This window comes from Haplochromis burtoni, unplaced genomic scaffold (genome assembly GCF_018398535.1).
Source record: "Haplochromis burtoni strain Fernald_Lab_line unplaced genomic scaffold, NCSU_Asbu1 Contig_212, whole genome shotgun sequence".
NCBI lineage: Eukaryota > Metazoa > Chordata > Actinopteri > Cichliformes > Cichlidae > Haplochromis > Haplochromis burtoni.
Window position 1 is genome coordinate 481,542 of NW_024582573.1, and position 18,150 is coordinate 499,691.

The 18,150-nt window shown below is 39.9% G+C and overlaps 1 protein-coding gene across 2 annotated transcripts in view; it reads left to right on the plus strand.

The window, feature by feature from the left end:
* The first annotated feature begins 1,314 nt into the window (after positions 1–1,314).
* rab11fip4b (RAB11 family interacting protein 4 (class II) b) overlaps positions 1,315–18,150 on the plus strand; it is a 35,444-nt gene continuing 18,608 nt past the window's right edge. The window contains exons 1-3 of one of the 2 annotated variants that reach the window (XM_005936430.3): positions 1,315–2,297; positions 15,022–15,272; positions 15,805–15,990. In XM_005936430.3, coding sequence (XP_005936492.1) covers positions 2,220–2,297; positions 15,022–15,272; positions 15,805–15,990 — 515 coding nt within the window. In that variant the 5' untranslated portion in view covers positions 1,315–2,219. The remainder of the gene's footprint in view (positions 2,298–15,021; positions 15,273–15,804; positions 15,991–18,150) is intronic. The other variant, XM_005936431.3, reaches the window with a different exon arrangement.

Genomic DNA, 18,150 nt, shown 5'->3' on the forward strand with positions numbered 1-18,150 from the left:
AATAATAATAATGGTAGTTGTTGATTTGGGCCAAATGAAGCAGCATAATAAAAAAACAGCTCATCTCATCTTTCTTTTTCTTTTTTGTTAAGAAAATGTAGCCAGATAAACTGGTAGTTCAGGGTTTTTTGCTGGATCAGAATAGCACTATGACTTACAACAACAAATACTCAACACATTTTTATTCCAGGCTGTCAAAAACTGCTGTTCTGTCAGTTGCCTCTGACATCTCACAGATTTGGCCAGTGGTGCCTTCACATGCTGGTTATTTCTATATTGGACACCTAGAGATAAAATCTGTTTTAAGAGAGGAAAAAATGATCAGCTTGTTACTTGGTTAGGTTTAAAATAAACCTTGTTTTAAATTGTTAATATGACGCTTAGCCACTGCATTTAAAAATGGACCGCATATGATAATCTGGGAGTGAGAGACCCTCTCAATATTGTCATATCTCTGTGCGTCACAGAAACGACACCTAAGGGTACCTTGATTTTATCTTTGAGACACCAGAAGCTTTGACAAAACAGCAGTATTTGATTCCCTGGGAATGAGAACCGGCTAGATCAGCCCATATACTATAAAGGCTCTGAACTTTGTTATCCTACAGTCAGAAATATATGATTTTTCTCATCATTTGTTAAATATTATGCAATCTGAGCTAATTTCATTACAGTGGTGGTAAGTTTCCTTTAATCTTACTTTGGCATAAGTCCTCTTGGGGACACTGCAAATTCTTCTGTGCAGTCTACAGAGCAGACTATTGAGTTGAGTTTTAATGTAGAATTACTCAACTATTAAGAAATAAGTAACCAAAAGTAAACAACACACCAGTTTGTTTCTGTATTTCTGTCTCTTATAAGAGACTCTGAGGCAGTGGCCGACTCACAATACAAGTGAGGAGTAAAGCATGGAGTGGAAGTTGTGAGAATGATTCAGATATTCTGTGGAGCTAAGCTAATAATGGTCCACGTTATAGAGAGCCCACTCACAGGCCATTTTTCCGACATATATAGAATTTTTGGAAGTTACATAAGAGAGCAGAGGAAATGGCATGACTGGAAAAAAAGTTGTTTTGTCAAATGTTAAAGCAAAAATAGTTTTAGCATAGCATCATTTTTGAGAGGATTTTCTGTGCCGCCAAGCTTTATTTCTTCACATCCCATAAATGAAATGCAAACATGTCAGTCGCCAACACTGATTTTTCTGAAGCCCAAGCCATATGAGGTATGTTGCCTACAATGGCTGTTTTGTCTGACCAGCCCCCGAAACATTCTGTTTAACAACACAGAACTGAGTAACTCAGTGAGGGGTTATTTTTCTTAAAAAATTAATTTTCTATCATATAACCATTTTATTGTATCTGCTGTCTGCTCCTCTGCTTGAAAAATACGTTACAGCCAAGATATTTCCTGACCTCATTAAGTGAAATGAACAACCAGTGCCTCCAGTTTCTTTTCTATCCCCTCTCTCCTTCTCACTCATGCTTCCTGTGTTAAATTTGATCTTCTTTTCCGCTATGACTAACCAGCACATCTTGTATTTTTGACCTATCTCATGCAACCTGCTGCATCACCGAATGCAAACTGTTTCAGTTTTAGTGACAACCGTCACCTTCCTCCCCCTCTTCACAGCCCACACATGCACTGGCCTCTTCTTCACCGGGAGTCCGACTTTTAGGCAGGCCGGGCTTCATATGCAAATATAGCCTGAGTGGGCGGCAGCCGAGAGCCGAGTGTGCAGCAATGTGAGAACTCTTACAAGCCCCGCCCACAGCAGCCAGTTGCTAAGCGACCACCTGCAAGGAGGAGGGAGCGAGGAGGAGAAGGAGGAGGGGCCATGAATTCAACAACTGTTGCCCGATCCGAGCTCTCGCTGTGTGAATGCGAGTCAGCCGGCGAACAAGTGAGCGAGAGAAAGTGTGTGAGGTGCAGAGAGAGAGAGTGTGTGTGTGTTTGCGCGTGCACGCGTTTGTCAAAAGAGAGAGAGAGAGTCTGCGCTGGTGCGGGAAAAGCCAGTGCAGTGTTTTTAAAGAGAAAGACACAGCCTGCCTCGCTCCTCTGCCTCTCCGTGGACTATACCACTACCGGGGACTCACCCTTTGGACTATTCCGTCGTTTCCGCCTCCCCCCCTCCTGCCCTCACACTTGCCTTTGAAGGGAACACCTGTGCGCGTGAAAGCCAAGACAACGGACTTAGCCCTGGTAAACAGGGCGACTGGATGACTTCAGTGGAACACGGTTTGGCTGGTGGAAAGAGGGAGACTGCCGATCATGGACTCCCCGCACTAGTTAACGGGGTAAGAGACCAGGGAGTGCAGCAAGCCTGCTGAAATGTGAGGGTGATAAAAGATGACTTGACAGAATGAGAACAAAACACAGAAAGAGGTCCGCAGGGAGAAGCTGGGGTTTAATGAAAGAAAAGCAGTTTACGCGTTGGGGGAAAGACAGCTGAGTTAAAGGGGAGTTAAGGGGGGTGATGCTTCAGCGGCGGTCCATTGTCCCCCGGTTTGTGTGTTTGAATGTGAGTGTTGCACGTAGTTGACCCTGCCTCACAGCTTGCCTGTCTGTGTTGCTCAGCTGTTGGTGTCATGCCTGCACACTCCTGTCTCCTCTCTTCTTTTCCCTCTCTCTGCTTTCCTGTCTCCCCCCTCCTCCTGTCATATTCCCTCTGCTTCATTTGCATCCCAGCATCTCTCCCTGAGGGTAATGGGATTAATTGGAAACTAGGGTAGCTGGAAGGAGACACGGAGAATGACAGAGAGAGGGATGAAAAAACATGTGAAGTGAATGTCCAGGTGTAGTTTATTTTAAAAAGAAAGAAAGAAAGAAAGAAACGGAAAGAACAGCAGATAAATGTGACAAAGTTGTTTTCTACAGTTGTGTTTATAAATGTCAAATAAATGTATCTATCTAATCATCATCATTATCATCATCATTTTGCGGCATTTCATACTTAAAAATTCCCATCAGCTGATATGAGCCAAAGTTCATTAATGACATCCCACAAAACTACAGATTGCCTGTCACATGACCACTGCACATATACAAACTTCTCTTTTTATACATTTAAATTGTTTGCAAATGCTATGATTTATTTAAGCACGCACACTTAAAATACATGGAGAATCCTTCCTGATAGGTTTTTTTGCACACGTTCGTGTTTGCTGTAACTTTTGAGCGTATTTATTCAACTCTCTAAAAATAGAAAGGCAAGGGGAGTTTTATTTCTATTGTCAGTGGCAACATATACATGACGTCAGACTCTGTAGTCACTTTGAATACACCTGCTGCTCTGTGACTGGACGTTACATAATGAGATTTGCCCTCTCTTAGTTGAGCAGGAAAGTTGCTGTCGATTCCACCCGGACCAAAAGAAACGAAAACATTCTCCGAAGATCTTTCTACTGAAAAGACAAATGTGTTTAAGGGCATACACTTTAACACATTTGCTTTTTACAGTAATTTGATGTTTGTTTCCATCACCAAAACCGTCTCATAGCCAAGTATTTGTACCAGTGCACCTGTATTTCTCAGGGACTAGAATAACTAGATTAACATGCAGTTCTGAGCTGTACTCGGTGAATGAAAGCTAATCTCCAGGAGTCACAGTCACTCCTCTTACACAATTTCTTCCGGGCCTTCTAACACACTGCTACTGAGAGAAAAGACACAACAATCGACAGACAAAACGAGCAATTATCTAAACAGGACCATTCATACTGTAGCTTCTTCGTCACTGAGATCATGTACTCTAGGTTTAAAAATAAATGAAGCTCCCCTGGCTCTCACCATTTACCAGTTATAAGTGTTTTAAAGTTACTTTTTAAAAACAGATAATGGGGTTTTAATGCAACCGCCTATGGCAGACAGGGGCTAGACCACCTGCTGAGTGTCTGCCAAACAGCACGCTGAAATGCCTCCGTTCAATAGCCGACAGCAAGTGGGCTCACGAGCTGCCAGTTAAGAGAAAGACAATGCACTATGTCGAAGAAGGATGGTGTCCTTTTCCCCCCTTCTTTTCTTTGGACGCGAGTTTGATGACTCATAAAACACTCTAGACACAACACTCTCAAGCTGTGAAATAATGAACCTGAACAGTAAATTGGACAGCGAGTGTTAAGTGCTTGTGAAACTCCAAATGAGTCAGTGTTTCCTCTTTTCTGGAAAGATAACTAACTTCTCTTTTTGTTGGTGATGATGATAATTCAAGGGAAGCATTAATCAGTGGATTGCAATGCTGAGGACAAAAAGATGAAACAGTCATCAGATTTGATGGTTTATTAATTATTTAAGTATATAATGGATAAAAATATGATTGAGAGTAATTATTTTCTCCTTTTTTCATGTTTTATATCTCTGGGTTTTAGACTGATAAAGCAGTCATTTGAAGTTGCCGCATCTCTTACAGTCATTGACTGGAGTACTTACAGGAAAGCATGCATGGTTTTGATATGACTTCTGCCAGCTAATGCCAACTCCTTTGTTTTGTTTGGCAGGAACACATAGCACATGTCAAACCAAGGGCAAATGAGCTACCCACTTTGTGTGACAGCTTCTCATAATTGCACTTCCTCGTAACATATACCTTGGGTTAAACTTAAATTATTGTGACAGATGCTTACACAACTATTTTCATTTTAACAGTTTCATTTTTCAAGATGAAACAGACGGTCACTGGGCTTTAATCATTGCTCAAATTGGGCCTGCTTTTTATACCATTGTCATTATATATAAGGTATATTTTTATTATTATTTATCATTATGAAGTGTTTGAAAACCGACACACATGCTTTATTGGTAAATATCAGTGTCACCAGCAACAGTGAGAAACAACATTTAACTAAAACTAAACTGATGTCCTTAGTTTTATGTTTTTTTTCAGTGTAGTGAAATTTATCAACTCTGCAAGCTTCAGGGGGTTTTGGTGCATGTTGAAATGAGGATGTGTACATGAGATGAAGTATTGTTTCTATTATGATATCTTATCTATCTGAACTTGTCCCTGATGCCAAACCCCCACATTATATTAAAAATAGAAAACTAACACAGAAACTGAAGATAAGCCAAATTTGCACTTTTCTAGTTTCGAGCTTTGGCTTCAAGGGTCTGCTGGTACCAAGTACTGTAGGTAACCAACATGTACACAAAAGTCTTCCTGTCCAAAAAAAAAACCCAGCCTGATGATAAAAAAGGGATGTCAGGATACCAGGAAAGTAGTAGTTTCCACCAATACCAATTAAAACTGCACGATTTTTGATACCCAATTAAATACCGAAACCAAATGATCATTCCACGTATTTAAACATAAACTCATTTATTAATTTTGAACTTGTTGACATGGTAATGGCAGATGTTTATTTAAATTGTTGACGTTGTATTTTGTTGAGTTGACACCGAGTCAAATGTTAGGATGGTTGCCGAGTAGCCTGCTGATGTTACTACAAGGTATAACATTAATTAAGTTTCCATAAGAGTTTATATACTGTTGCCCACTGCAAACATTTAAGCCTGTGGCTGTTTTCTAAATGTATCACAGTCACAAGTGTCACATTAGGTAATGTCCATTTTTTGCCCCAGTGGACCAATTGCTAAAAAAAAAAAAGAAAAAAGAAATTTCTATAGAAAATAGTGAAAAAACAGGAACTTTTTTTTTAGTGTGTTAATTTTTATTGTTTATCTCTAGTTTTGGTGCAGAGTGAATGGCAATCAGGAAGGCCTTTTAAAAGTTGTAAAACTTGTGAAAATACATTGAAGTTCAATATTTGTGCCCTCCTTCGCTAAAGACATCCAGTGAACCAGACTGGAGTCTTTGCCAGGCTTAATCTGGCCCCCGGGCCTTATGTTTGACAACCCTACTATATGTAGAATAAAAACTGTGTTACATGGCTATAGTAAAATCTTTTCAGTCATGTTGAATCATCTGACTGAAGCTTGAAGTTAAAATGAGAGCATCTGCCAACATAAAAATAAAGTTGAGTCACTTGAAACGTCACCAAACTGCTCCTCCCTTGCTCTTAGCTTCCTTCATGTCATTTAGTCTTTCAAGTCAAAGCGATATTTAATCCAAATATCAGATCAGTGCATCTTCAACAAAAACTAAACCAAAACTAAACATTGTCAACCAAATAAATAAATACACTGAGATAAGCCAAGTCGCTCTAAAACACTTCAAACTCAACTGAATCGAAACTAAAAATTCAAAATTAAAACTAATGACAAATATAACTCTGATCAGAATCATATAGCAGTTGTTTTTACAAGCTGCTTGTCCTCACTGTTTTGTCACTTTACAGACATGCAGTTCTCAAATTTATGAACACAATGAACTCTGGCACATTAATCATGGGATGCATTTCAGGTTCTCCCTGTTTTTATTAACTGAACGTACCTTGAACCGTCTAAACTGAATCTGATTTCATCTTCATTCAGTCAATTCAGAAATACAGAAGCAAATACTGACACGTGCACAGCATTTTAACTCTAGGGGCGTTCACGTTTCACTGAACGCACCTCCACAGAGTCTCCAGTGTGCGTCTGCAGTCCCTCCCTACAGTGTCCTTTGTCCAGTGTGGCATTTCTTGTAACTCAAGTAGCTACCTGAAACAAACGTCTTTTTCCCCCCCCATGTTTCAGTTATGGTTATGGCCTAGTGATGAATGAGCAAGAAGACAGTGAGGCTGTAAAGAGTCTCATGGTTTCCTCATGTTTCAGCTAGACGCTTTCAGTTAGACGTGTGTGTATTTGTGTGTTTAATTCACACAGCATTTCAAACAGCGTTGACCTAAACAAACAGAGTTTAAACATGAATCAGATATGATTCAGGAAGAATAATGCTTACTGTTGAATCTGAGTAAGGCAGTTACACAGGCAGAAACATGCACATTAAACACAACGAGCAGATGTTTAAGGAATACATGTAGGTGTGGCTGCAACTGTCTCTCATCAACTCAAGGAATACCGAATGGTTATTTGCTTCATAGATTAACCTAGTGATAATTTTGTGCCCCCCCAAAAAAAAAAATGAGGCTACAAAGACGATCATCAAACAAAGCTTAAAAAAAATTTATTAGTTGCTAACAAGTTATTTCACCATTTATTTATTTGTAACTGTAGCCTTTTAAGTTCTTATAAAGCCTTTTTGCACTCCATCTGTACCAGAGCTGCTTCTCTGACAGGATCAGAGGCTCAAAGTAATCAAAGCACCAGACGGCAACAGTCAAAATGCTGCATATCAAAGCGAAAGCTTAACTTTTCAGGTTTTAGGTGAATACTTTTGTGGCGCTAACAAACGAGGAGCAAATAGATGTTTGGAGAATAGAGAGTAAACTGAACAAAGAGCGAGAAATGGGGGGGGGGGGGAACCTCTGCAGAGAAACGCCTCTTATCTCTGTGGCTCAGTCTGACAAACGCAAGCAGGGAGACACTGCAGCTCTCAGTCTGGATTTCCCATCCTGCTCTTCTCCTTCAATCCCATTTTCCATTTTCTCTTCCATCTTGCCCCCTTTCATTCTGCCTCTCACTCTTCTACTTATCCTCCGGTCCTTTTACTGCTGACTCACTCTAAATCAAAGCTTCATCGGTTTGGATCGATCCACTCGACAGCAGTTCGTGCGTCTGCTCATCCAAACCCTCTTCAAAGTGGCGTAGCACTCCATCTTTGTTAAGCCTTCTCGACACTTGTTTTGCTCAATAAGACAACAAAAAGGTGGTTACTGTCTAACTAGTTATTCCACAAACCTGCAGCTGGAACAACACCTTTTTAAAGCCTTATTGAGACGTATAATCCCTTTAATCTGGCTTTGCTTCTATGACATCCCACAAATATGTTCTTTAAATATCCTTAAAGGGTGGTACCCTGAAAAAGATCCTACTCTCTTAAAGTCATTACAAACTGCAATGTCTCCTGAATAAAATTAAACTTCAAATGATTGAAATATGTAAAGCAGTCGACTTGAATCAAGACTTATGTTTAAACCAGTCGTCGCCTTCTTTTAACATCACTTAATTCTTGAAATGCATGGCTGTCAACATAATTCTCCTCTTTACCAGAAGAGCAGATTAATGATTTGTTCAGCACTAAAATGGTATCGACCTTCAGCACTCAGCATAGACTAAATTGGCGCGAGAAGATGTGAATCTCTTTAATTGTGGTCATAATAACGTTGTAGTTGTTTTCCAACCTGCTGAATGAGAGACTGAAGTTGCTGTCACTATTTGTGTGAGTGTTTTGCATATGTGCATTGTGAGCTTTTATTATGCACAAGGATGTATTGTAGCCATGTGTTAATTATACTGAAAAAGACTCATTCAGTGTGCTTACAGCAAACTTTTTTTGGAAGATATGTATGAGAGTGCACAGCTGCAGATGCAGAGTGAACACGCTTGATTTGGAGAATATTGTTGCCTAAGGCAAAGTGTGAATGCGCTAATGGTTTGTTTAAAATGTAACCAGTCTTTTCTTTTAACATTATAGGCAAAATAGTCCTGAAATTGCTTTAGAAAAAACATCTCAATTTTGCCATCTTGTTAGCACAAACCATCCTTGAAAGCAATTGAAATGGGAAAAGTTGCACTGTGACAGCTCTTTCTGAGGTTTAAAGAAATGTTACTAGGCTGTACACAAATTCTGAAAAGAAGGGTACTCTATCGTTCGCCTTCACTGACACTGACACTGCTCGGGTTAAAAAGATGTAGAGACCATTCTGTGGGAGTCATCAATTTGTCCTTAATGTTCCCTCAGCTCATAACCCATAATAAGGTACCTGGACTGAGTGGTCACTAAGCAGTCTGGATTTTTGCAAAAACTTGCTAACAGCACAAAGCGCCGATTAATTTAGTCGATACCTCCTCAGAGAGCCGCACCTCTGCTCATGATCGGCCTGCTTGTTGTTGTTGCCTCAGGGTCCAACATAACAACACTCTGGGGTCCTCTTCAGCTACAGCAGGCATCTTTCTTCTGCTAGGCTTTACTGCCCAGGCAAAGCAAATACAGTACTTGTAGCATACCCCAAGATAGGTTTACCACCACCGGATTCCTCCTTCCTTCTTTTCTAGGACAACACCCAGATTCTGTAAAATCAAGACTGTTCAGATATCCCTATGTTCTTTATGCAAACGAGATACCAATCTCTCCCGTACGTCTTTAAAATAATTTCAAGTTCATAGGTTAAATGTATGTTTAACAAACCTGAGCTCTTTTGATCATAAAGCTTCCGTTTGTACTGGGATCCAAGACTTAGAGCTGTGAGTACATTGTTTTCTCGATAACTGAAACCAAATCATTGATTCACCGCCCGGCGTGTTGAGGTTTTCAAAGGTAAACTTAAACTTTTACTCAGCTCTTTTGCCAGCTTGAATATGTCTTCTGAAGCCTCTCTAGGACTGGGTTGATGTTTTTTAACACCGTTTGATTGTGTACTTTAATCATGATGATTTACTATAGTTATAATTAATAGAGTTGATCTTTTTGTGCTGTACTCACTCTGTTTTTATGTTGTTTTATTGCCTTTATTCCCATTTTACCTGATTGAGTTGCTTTTGCATCTTGTATGTGGATGGGTCTTTTGACTTCATGTCACAACACTGGGAAAATGCTGGGTGTGAATATTAGTAGCAACACTTTGTGTAATTGTATAACAAGAACACATCTGGATGTTTCTCTCCTTTCTTATAATCTGTTACACACCCTCATTTTGTAATGAGAGATTACTGTGTACTGTTTGCCTCCCTGGTAACTAATACTCTAGTATTACAAGGGTAATGGCTGTGCAGTAATATCATTTGTATGTCACTGTGTTTTTTTTATTGCTTAATCTTCCGAAATGTTGCTCAACAACTCTAGCACAAAAAGCACATGACTCAGTGTTGTGAGTTTCAGGGTTGCGCACTGGCATTATGTCATGCAGTCTCAGCTGAAAAACTAATGTCACTACCAAGCTCAGCTGAAAGTTTATGATTGTAAAATTATTATGTTTATTTAAAAAAAAACTCAAAAGTTTTGAAAGGAATAGCAGTGCTTATTTTAGTTGGTTTAATTTACATTTGGTTGCTCTCTATTTTTTCCCCTTTTGTTTCTCTGCTGTTCATTTTCTGTCTTCTTATCTCTTTACTCCTCGCTGCTTAGATTGTTGCAGTGAATATAAATAATGTCTGATATTAGTGCATTCTCTTCTTTTTCTTATACATGACTGATTCTGCACAATTCTGTCTGTATTTCAAAATGTTTACTAGCATTTAATGGCATACTTAAAAACACTACTTATTATAAATAAATGACAATCGATCGGCTTTATGTTAGCACATCTACAGTGATTTGTAGTTGGCTAGTTTGTTTTCAAACCCTGTATGGTTACTAGACATGGCTTTACTAAGGGATGGCTGGATGATGAGCATACACACAAATACTGTAACACACATGAAACTATCTTTAGCTTGCAAACAAACACACTTACTGTATAGTCTGCAGTGAACAGAAACCTCAACTAACAAAAGACCTTGCAGGAAGGTACTGATTGTTCTCTCGCCTTCATCTCTCCATCTTGCTCTGTTGCTGATGTTGGCCTCGCTTGGGAGAAGAGCAGGAAAGGAACGATAGGACGTCTGTATTTTAACTGGGTCAGACCCCTGCAGCAACAGGCTCACGAAGAGATCAGAAAGTATTTTTCCTATTTGATTTAAATATTGAGATCTGTGTATGACACCGTTCGTGCTGTGCAGTATTACAGCAGAAGCTGGATGCGTACAACATTGTTTAAATTGTTTTTAATGTTTATTTTTGGCGGGAGGTATTGATAATTTATGAATAATATGACTGATTTGGTCAAATCAAACATTTAATATCTGGATTTTAAAAAAAATCCTCTTTTGGCCAAATGTGCCAAATGAGATGTGAAGGCATGCCAGCCTTCAGATCGAACAGCTACATTTAAAAGTACAGCAGATCTTGGCATCCTCAGTCCGTCAGTTCAAAGCCAGTGGCAGTTCAGATGCTGTTTGGCAGGCCAGCTTTATTTTTTTATTTTTTTGCTTCAGGGATTCGAGCAACTCAAAATGCTCGGTAGGCTCATGTTTTGGCAGTTGAAGCCCCCTGGCTGTTCTGGAGCAGGCGGGTATAAACAGAAGCGTTCAGTAAACGCATACAAACATGCACTCATAGGCAAAGCTCCTTCCTTAATCATCACTTTTTTAGCAGTCTCATCAGGGTAGCTCAAAGTGACATGTAGAGTACAAAGTGTTTCTGGTTGAAGAAGCAAACACTGTAGGATGTAACTGTCCAGCAGCATCTTTGTCTCGAGTTTGCAGCCTAAATGATACCACGTGATCTTCCTGGATGAACTGAATGCCGAGGATGCGTTGGCACCAAATTAATTTCATTGTGAATATTATGAATACACTCTTTAGTAGTAATACATCAGAGGGAGAGCTTGGGTTGAGCAGGTTGGAGACATGGTTAGTGAGGCGAGGCTGAGATGGTGGGGGCATGTTGAATATGGAGATGCCAAACATGGGGAAAGGTGGAAGATTGCAGATGACTTTCATGGCTGTGGTGAGGGAGGACATGAAGTCAGATGATCCACTGTTTTGGTGACCCCCGAAAGATGATCTCTTGGCAAGTTTACGTTTTTCTCCCCGCAAACCAATATTTCATTATTTCATATTTAATTTGACTGTTCTGATTGGACCTTTCTGCACATTAATCAGTTACAGTTAAATCTCCCAAATGTATCCACAACTGTGGCGATGAAGTGAAATTATTTTTTACATGTCTGTATGGAGATCTCGTGTCAGTTATATGCCGTCTTCATGCACCATATCACCTAATTAAAAGGGCAAGTCATGTGGTTTCTCTTGGTCATTTTGGCAGCTTGTATGTCTCCAAGTTACTTTCATTTCCTCTGGTCTTATCTTTAGGTTTGTATTCAGCATATAACCCATATTGTCTCACATTTCGGTACCAAAATGAATGTAAATGACACAAAAAAGGCAGCGTGTCAAAATGTTTACTTTGGACAAAGTTTATTATTACGCCTTTATTACCACAACAATGCATGGTGTTCCGAGTGAAGTAAAGCTTTCCAGTTAATGTCAGTATAACGCTGTAGTGTTGATGGTATATTCTTTGCATGGGCGTGATTTCTGACATATCCAGCCTCTGCTGAGGAGCATTTGAAAAACCTTCTCTTGTCTCTTCACAGCAGGTGTCACGTCGCCCACTGTGTTAGCTTGTTCGGTTTTCTGAATTGTTGCAGAACAGAGTACCGAGAGTGGGGCTGCCTGTTTCCTTGCCGCACACTGTGTTTCTTTCTCTGCTGCAGGGAAGGAATGCTAAAGAGACCTTTATCCTTTGTTTTATTCTCTGTGACTCACACCCCATGTTGGCTCTTTGTGACGATGCAGTGCCTCAGTTTGTGTTGTAAATGGATAGGCTACTTTTTTTATTTACTTCTCCATAAGCATACATGCAAAATCCTTCCTCATAATTTTATAATCATCTGAAACTTTGTTTTCCAGTGGACTTACATGCATAATTAGTCTTTGTTTATTAATGCTTTATAACAGCATTGTAATTTTCACAAGACCTTTTAAGTACAAACAGCATTTATCTTCTGTTATAGAATTGATTTACAGCATTTAAAGGAAAGTTATACAGTATGCAGTGTGATTTAAACTATTTTTCAGCTGTTAAACTCTTTGACCATCAAAATAAAACCGTTAAGCTGCTCTTGCACAGTCCATCCATCCATAACAGTTATTGAGTTAGGGTCAACAGTCCATCACAGGCCTAATTTTAAACATTAACATAATATGCGTGCCTTTGGACTGTGGAAGAAAGCCAAAGCATCATTGAAGCACTACACAGAAAGGCTTTTGTTTGAACCTGCAGAATGCTTTGTGACAGTTATCACCACTACATCACACTTCATCAAATGAAGCAATGGAGATATTCTGTGGAAACTTTGGGTATAGCTCCTCACTATTTCTGGTTTAAATCCAAATAAGCATATAGAGTTTTTGAGAGCGAGAGAGGTGCAGAGATTCTTTAATCCTTTGTTTGCAATGTTGTTACAAACTAACCTGACTATCCTCTGCTGTATTGCCTCTCCTCCTGTCTTGCATCTCTTTTATTCCCATGGCTCATTCTTTGACTAATCTCATCCTCATACACACTGTACTGCTAGCTCCTTTCCAGTCTCTCATTGCATTGTTGCATTATTCCTTCTCCTCCCTCGTTAGCTCGTTATTCACTCTCCCACCCACTTTTCCAATTTCCTGACTCTCTAAAACATATTACTTACCCTGCTCTCTCTTCTCGTTATCCACCTCTTCACCTGCCCCTCATTCTTTGTCCTGCTCCTCCATGTTTCAGCTGTTCGGTCATGCTGAGATAAGGCTTTGTTCTCTGTTGCATTAGACCAGATTTTTGGAGGGTGAAACAAGAAGGAGTGAGACCCATGACCTCTGGCCCATCACCCTTTCACCCCCGTAGACCTCCAAACCCCCCCTGGTGTGAACTTAGGATGATTCCCACAGTGAAGGAATTTACTAAGTGGGAAATCAAATGACTGAACAGCCCTGCTAAAAACAGTGAACTCAACACGAACTCCACTGTCTAATATATAAAACATTATTCAGATATAAACAACTGCAAAACGTCGAATGCCTCTGGTTGCATTTGCTCATTTTTGATTCTTCCTACTTGCAGATTTATGGTATATTATCTAGATACACTATCGTGCTCTGCACTGTAAAGGAGTAAAAATATTTCCATGATTTGCCATAATATAGTCAGTTAAATTGTTTGACCTCTTTATGCCTGAAGGTGAAAATAACTGTGACAGTGGTGGTATTCGTGAGAGTTACAGCTTTAGAAGTCCTGAAATGTCAGACGACCCATAAAAGCATTGAATTCCATCATTCATCTGTTAAATTGCCCTTTTACAGTTTTGCCCCCTTGGGCATTGTGGCTACTAAGCAAATAGGTGAGAGCCCTCCACTGGAGAATCACTGCAGTGATTCTTATGTTTTGACTGGAAACAGGTTATTTAACCTTCAGTGATGCAGTGAGTAGTTTCTCATTGTAAGAAGACATGGACATGAACATTGTCATGGAAAATTTTTTACTGTGGCTTAGACGGGTCACGTTAGTGGCCTGCGTCAGATAAAAAAAACAACTTAAAGATGTTGCTGAAACTGCATGAATATAGGTTAAGAACTGTCCAATTTAATTTTTTTAATGATCGCAATTGGAGAAAATTTTGTGAGATTAAATCAGAAAATATCAGCAGTAAAGTCACAACTGTGTTTGAGTGTGAGCATTTTCACACATACAAAGGGAATAAACAGCTGTTTAGCCTTAAGAAAAGCACTTATCAGTCAGATTAATCAGAAAAAGGCTTCAGTTTGTCAGGGCACATTAAGATTCTACTCTGAAGGGATGGAAAAAGGTCACATGGGCAGATGAGTCCAGATTTACCCTTTTCCAGAGTGATGGGCACATTAGAGTATGACGAGAAGCAGATAATGCCTTGTGCCTGTCCTACAAGCCTGTAGGGGCAGGATTATGATCTGGCATTGTTCAGATCATAATCTAAAGTCTAATGTTATGGCCCCAAATAAACGGAGGTCAGAATACCTGAATATGGTATCACAGATGGCTTGGCCACAACAAAGTCTAGATTTTAACTCCACTGACAGTTTTGGGGATGTAGAAATATATGTTTTGACATTAGATAAGCTTATGGAAATGATGCTGGTGTGTATGCATGCATTGTCTACTTCTGATAGCTTCAAAACACAAAAGTCTCTGATACTGAGGCCTGGAGGTGGTTCAGTTGAGGTCCAAAAATGCTTTAAATTCTCTGGTACAAACTCTAAAGATCATACTTTGATGTTTTAAACTTAAGACATTTGGGATATCATTCAGGGCAAATATTTTGTTTATCTTGTCTTTCGCTACTAATAATTGTGTGGCCTTGTTCAAACTGATGCTAATCTGTGCTTGTCCCCTTCTGGCTTCTGCAGGGTGCTGAGGAGGATCAGGTTTGCCCGGTCATCATGTGCACGCGGGCCTATCCTGACCCCGTCCGTGAGTGCCAGCTGTTCCCAGAAGAGGTGGAGGAGCCTGAGGAGGAGGTGGCAGACGAAGGCAAGGAGAGGGAATCGGACAGAGACAGCGCTGTGGAAAGCACTCAGGGTTCGGAAACCTCAGACGGGCTCACCAGACTGGGAGACAAGGAAGACACGCTAGGGGATCTCTTTTTTCCCGGGGAGAAGTAAGCAGTCTTGGGTCATTTTTAACTTATGCCTTCTGTTTTTGTCACTGATTCCTGATCATTTCACTTTCAGGTTCATTCAGATGTCTTTTAGTTTGTTTCACAGACTTTGCTCTGTGTTGTTTCTTTGAGCTTGATGCTCCTGTTTTGTTATATTCTCTAAAATTCCTAAGTCTGACAGCCACTGCCAGTTCCTCTATTTAATGCATTTATTCTCATGAGAAATATAAGTTCTAGAGTCAAAGTAAAGTAGGATCTGTTACCATAAAAGTGCCATTATTTGCATTACTTGCATATGAAGCAGTTTTGTTTATTTGGATGCAGTTAGAGCTCCGGCAGCACTTGTAGCATATACAGAACGACTTTATTACTTGACCCCACTGGAGCTTTACCATCTTCAGACTATAATCTCTTCTCTGTGCACACTGGGAGAAGTGGATGAAGTTGAGCTAGAAACTTCTCCATTTCAATTTATATCAAAAATAAAGATAACTTCAGATTATGGAGCCAACATCTCCCTCTCTTTCTTCAGGTGCGGTCAGACCAGTATCTCTGTGACCTCTGACCTGTCAACACGTTCGTCGGCTTCTCTGTACGAGGAGCAGTTTGAAGACTACGGAGAAGGGGAGGAGCCGGACTACACTCCCAGCAGCCCTTGTCCGGACGACGAGGCTCGTACCAACGGTTATTCCGACCTTGGCTCATCTGTGCCCTCGAGGTGGGAGCGAGCTAAAGAAAAACATTGTTTTTCATGTTGGGGTACTCGTAACTATAAGACTACGTTCTACATTCATAACTATATTCAGTGTTAATGGTGATCCTCAATATAGTGAAAATCGTGACATTAAAAAACATACTTGTAGCTATTTTGTGGATTCGGGTGTTTTCAGTCCCACTGGGACAGGTATATGAGATCAAGCACCTGACCGTGGAGTCTGCCTTTGCAAACATTTGTGAAAGAATGGGTCGTTCTAAAGAGCTCTCTGAGGCATTTTGCTGTAACAGGAATCCACCATTGCTACAAGTTGGTTTGTGAAATTTCCTCCCTTCTACAGATTCCACAATCACTTGTAAGAGATATTTATTCAAAGCTGACACATTTAGGAACCACAGCAACTCGGCCACAAACTGGGAGACCACGTAAAGTTACAGAGCAAGGTCGCCAAGTGCTGAGGTGCATAGTGTTTAAAAGTCGCCAACGCTGTGCTGGCTCAATAGCTTAAGAGTTCCAAACCTCCTCTGGCATTAACATCAGCACAAATACTGTGTGCTGGGAGCTTCACGGCATTAGTTTTCATGACAGAGCAGTTCCTGTAGGTGTAACGTGTAGGTGACCCATTTCTTTTATTCATTGTAGTCTATTATTCATCAGGTCCCAGTTGAATCTTATTTCAACAATTGACTGCTTTTATATGGACAGTGTTGTTTTGGACATTCATTGTGGTGGAGTTGTCTGCTAAAAGACCCGACATGTTACAATATTGGTACTGCGGGTGCTGCACAGATCTTTGCAGCGCCAGATATGACAGCGCACTCTTGTATGACGCAGTGTCAAAGGTATGCAGCCAGGAACCAGTAATTTGGCTCACTTTTGTTCATGTTTGTGCTGTTGCTGGCTTTTTAGCTTAGACCCTGTTGTGGAAAGACAACAGTGAAAGTGAAGCAGCAGAGAAAGAAGCATTCCTTTTTCTTTATGTGTTTTATTTTCTATTTTTGATGGGGGTTTTTTCCACTCGTCTTTTTCGTCGTAGTGAAACCTGCCGTGGTTTCCTCTTTCCTGTTCTAGCCATCTTTTTAACCAACAAAATTCAGCTTGCGCGTAGCATGTGGCTCGTTGGCAACTTGATCTTGCTTTGTTTGAGAACCGTGTGCAAACTTGGGGTTGGTTGAATTCCTATAATCTCTGCTTTGCCTAAAATCTGTGGAAATGGGAACAAATGTGGAACCAGAAATCCTGCATCAGTCAAATGCTTGAACATTAAAACATCACAAACACGTGCTCCTGCCTGCATCATCAAAAGAAACTCTCTAGATCTGCAAACATTGAATTAAGTCATTTTATTTGAGCTTTCTTATACTAATTGCTGCACAAACTAAAGGGTTTACCAAAACGGTGATGACAAATTGTTAATTTTATGTCCTGATGTGTTTGACATAGAGTGATTCGAAAGAATTAACCCTCTGTAAGTGTCTCATTATTGCTATGATTCAGTTATTCTTACTAAATCACTTGGGGCAAAGGGAACCACAGACTGGGAGGGTGCAGTCTCTGTCCTATAATAGTACCAACTTCATATTATTCAGAGTTTTGACTGTAGCACTGTAGCTTAGGAGTTCTTGCCCTTAAGGCCACATTAATATTCATCAAAAGCCCGTGTTTAATGGGATTACGTCTCCCAGCTGAAAGACTGGCTTTACAGCACCATGCTCCTTTCACACATACCAAGCAGATAAAACTTATCAAATGGAGTTGGCAGGGAGATTTAAATTCAAAATGAGGCCCAGATTTACAAGAACTTTTAGACAGCTCAGCACAGCAAAGACATTTGAATAACCGTCTGCAAAAAGTACAATTTCTAGTTTCTAGTTAAGATATTGATCTTAAAGTTAAAAAAAAAAAGATGAAGATTAGAGGAATGCTTAAAACTTAATGTTGAACTGTTTTGACTTTTTTAGGAGTAACGAACACGATTTCACAAAGTTATTCCGAACTACATGAAGATTGTGCGGTTTATGTTCAGATCAGACCTTAAAAGTGATAATCCAGCAATAGATGGGCAACAATGTTGTTATTTTTTGTTTTCGTGAGAGGTTCAATTTAATTCAGTTTTACTTATATAGCTCCAAATAACAACAACAGTTGTCAAAATGCTTTATA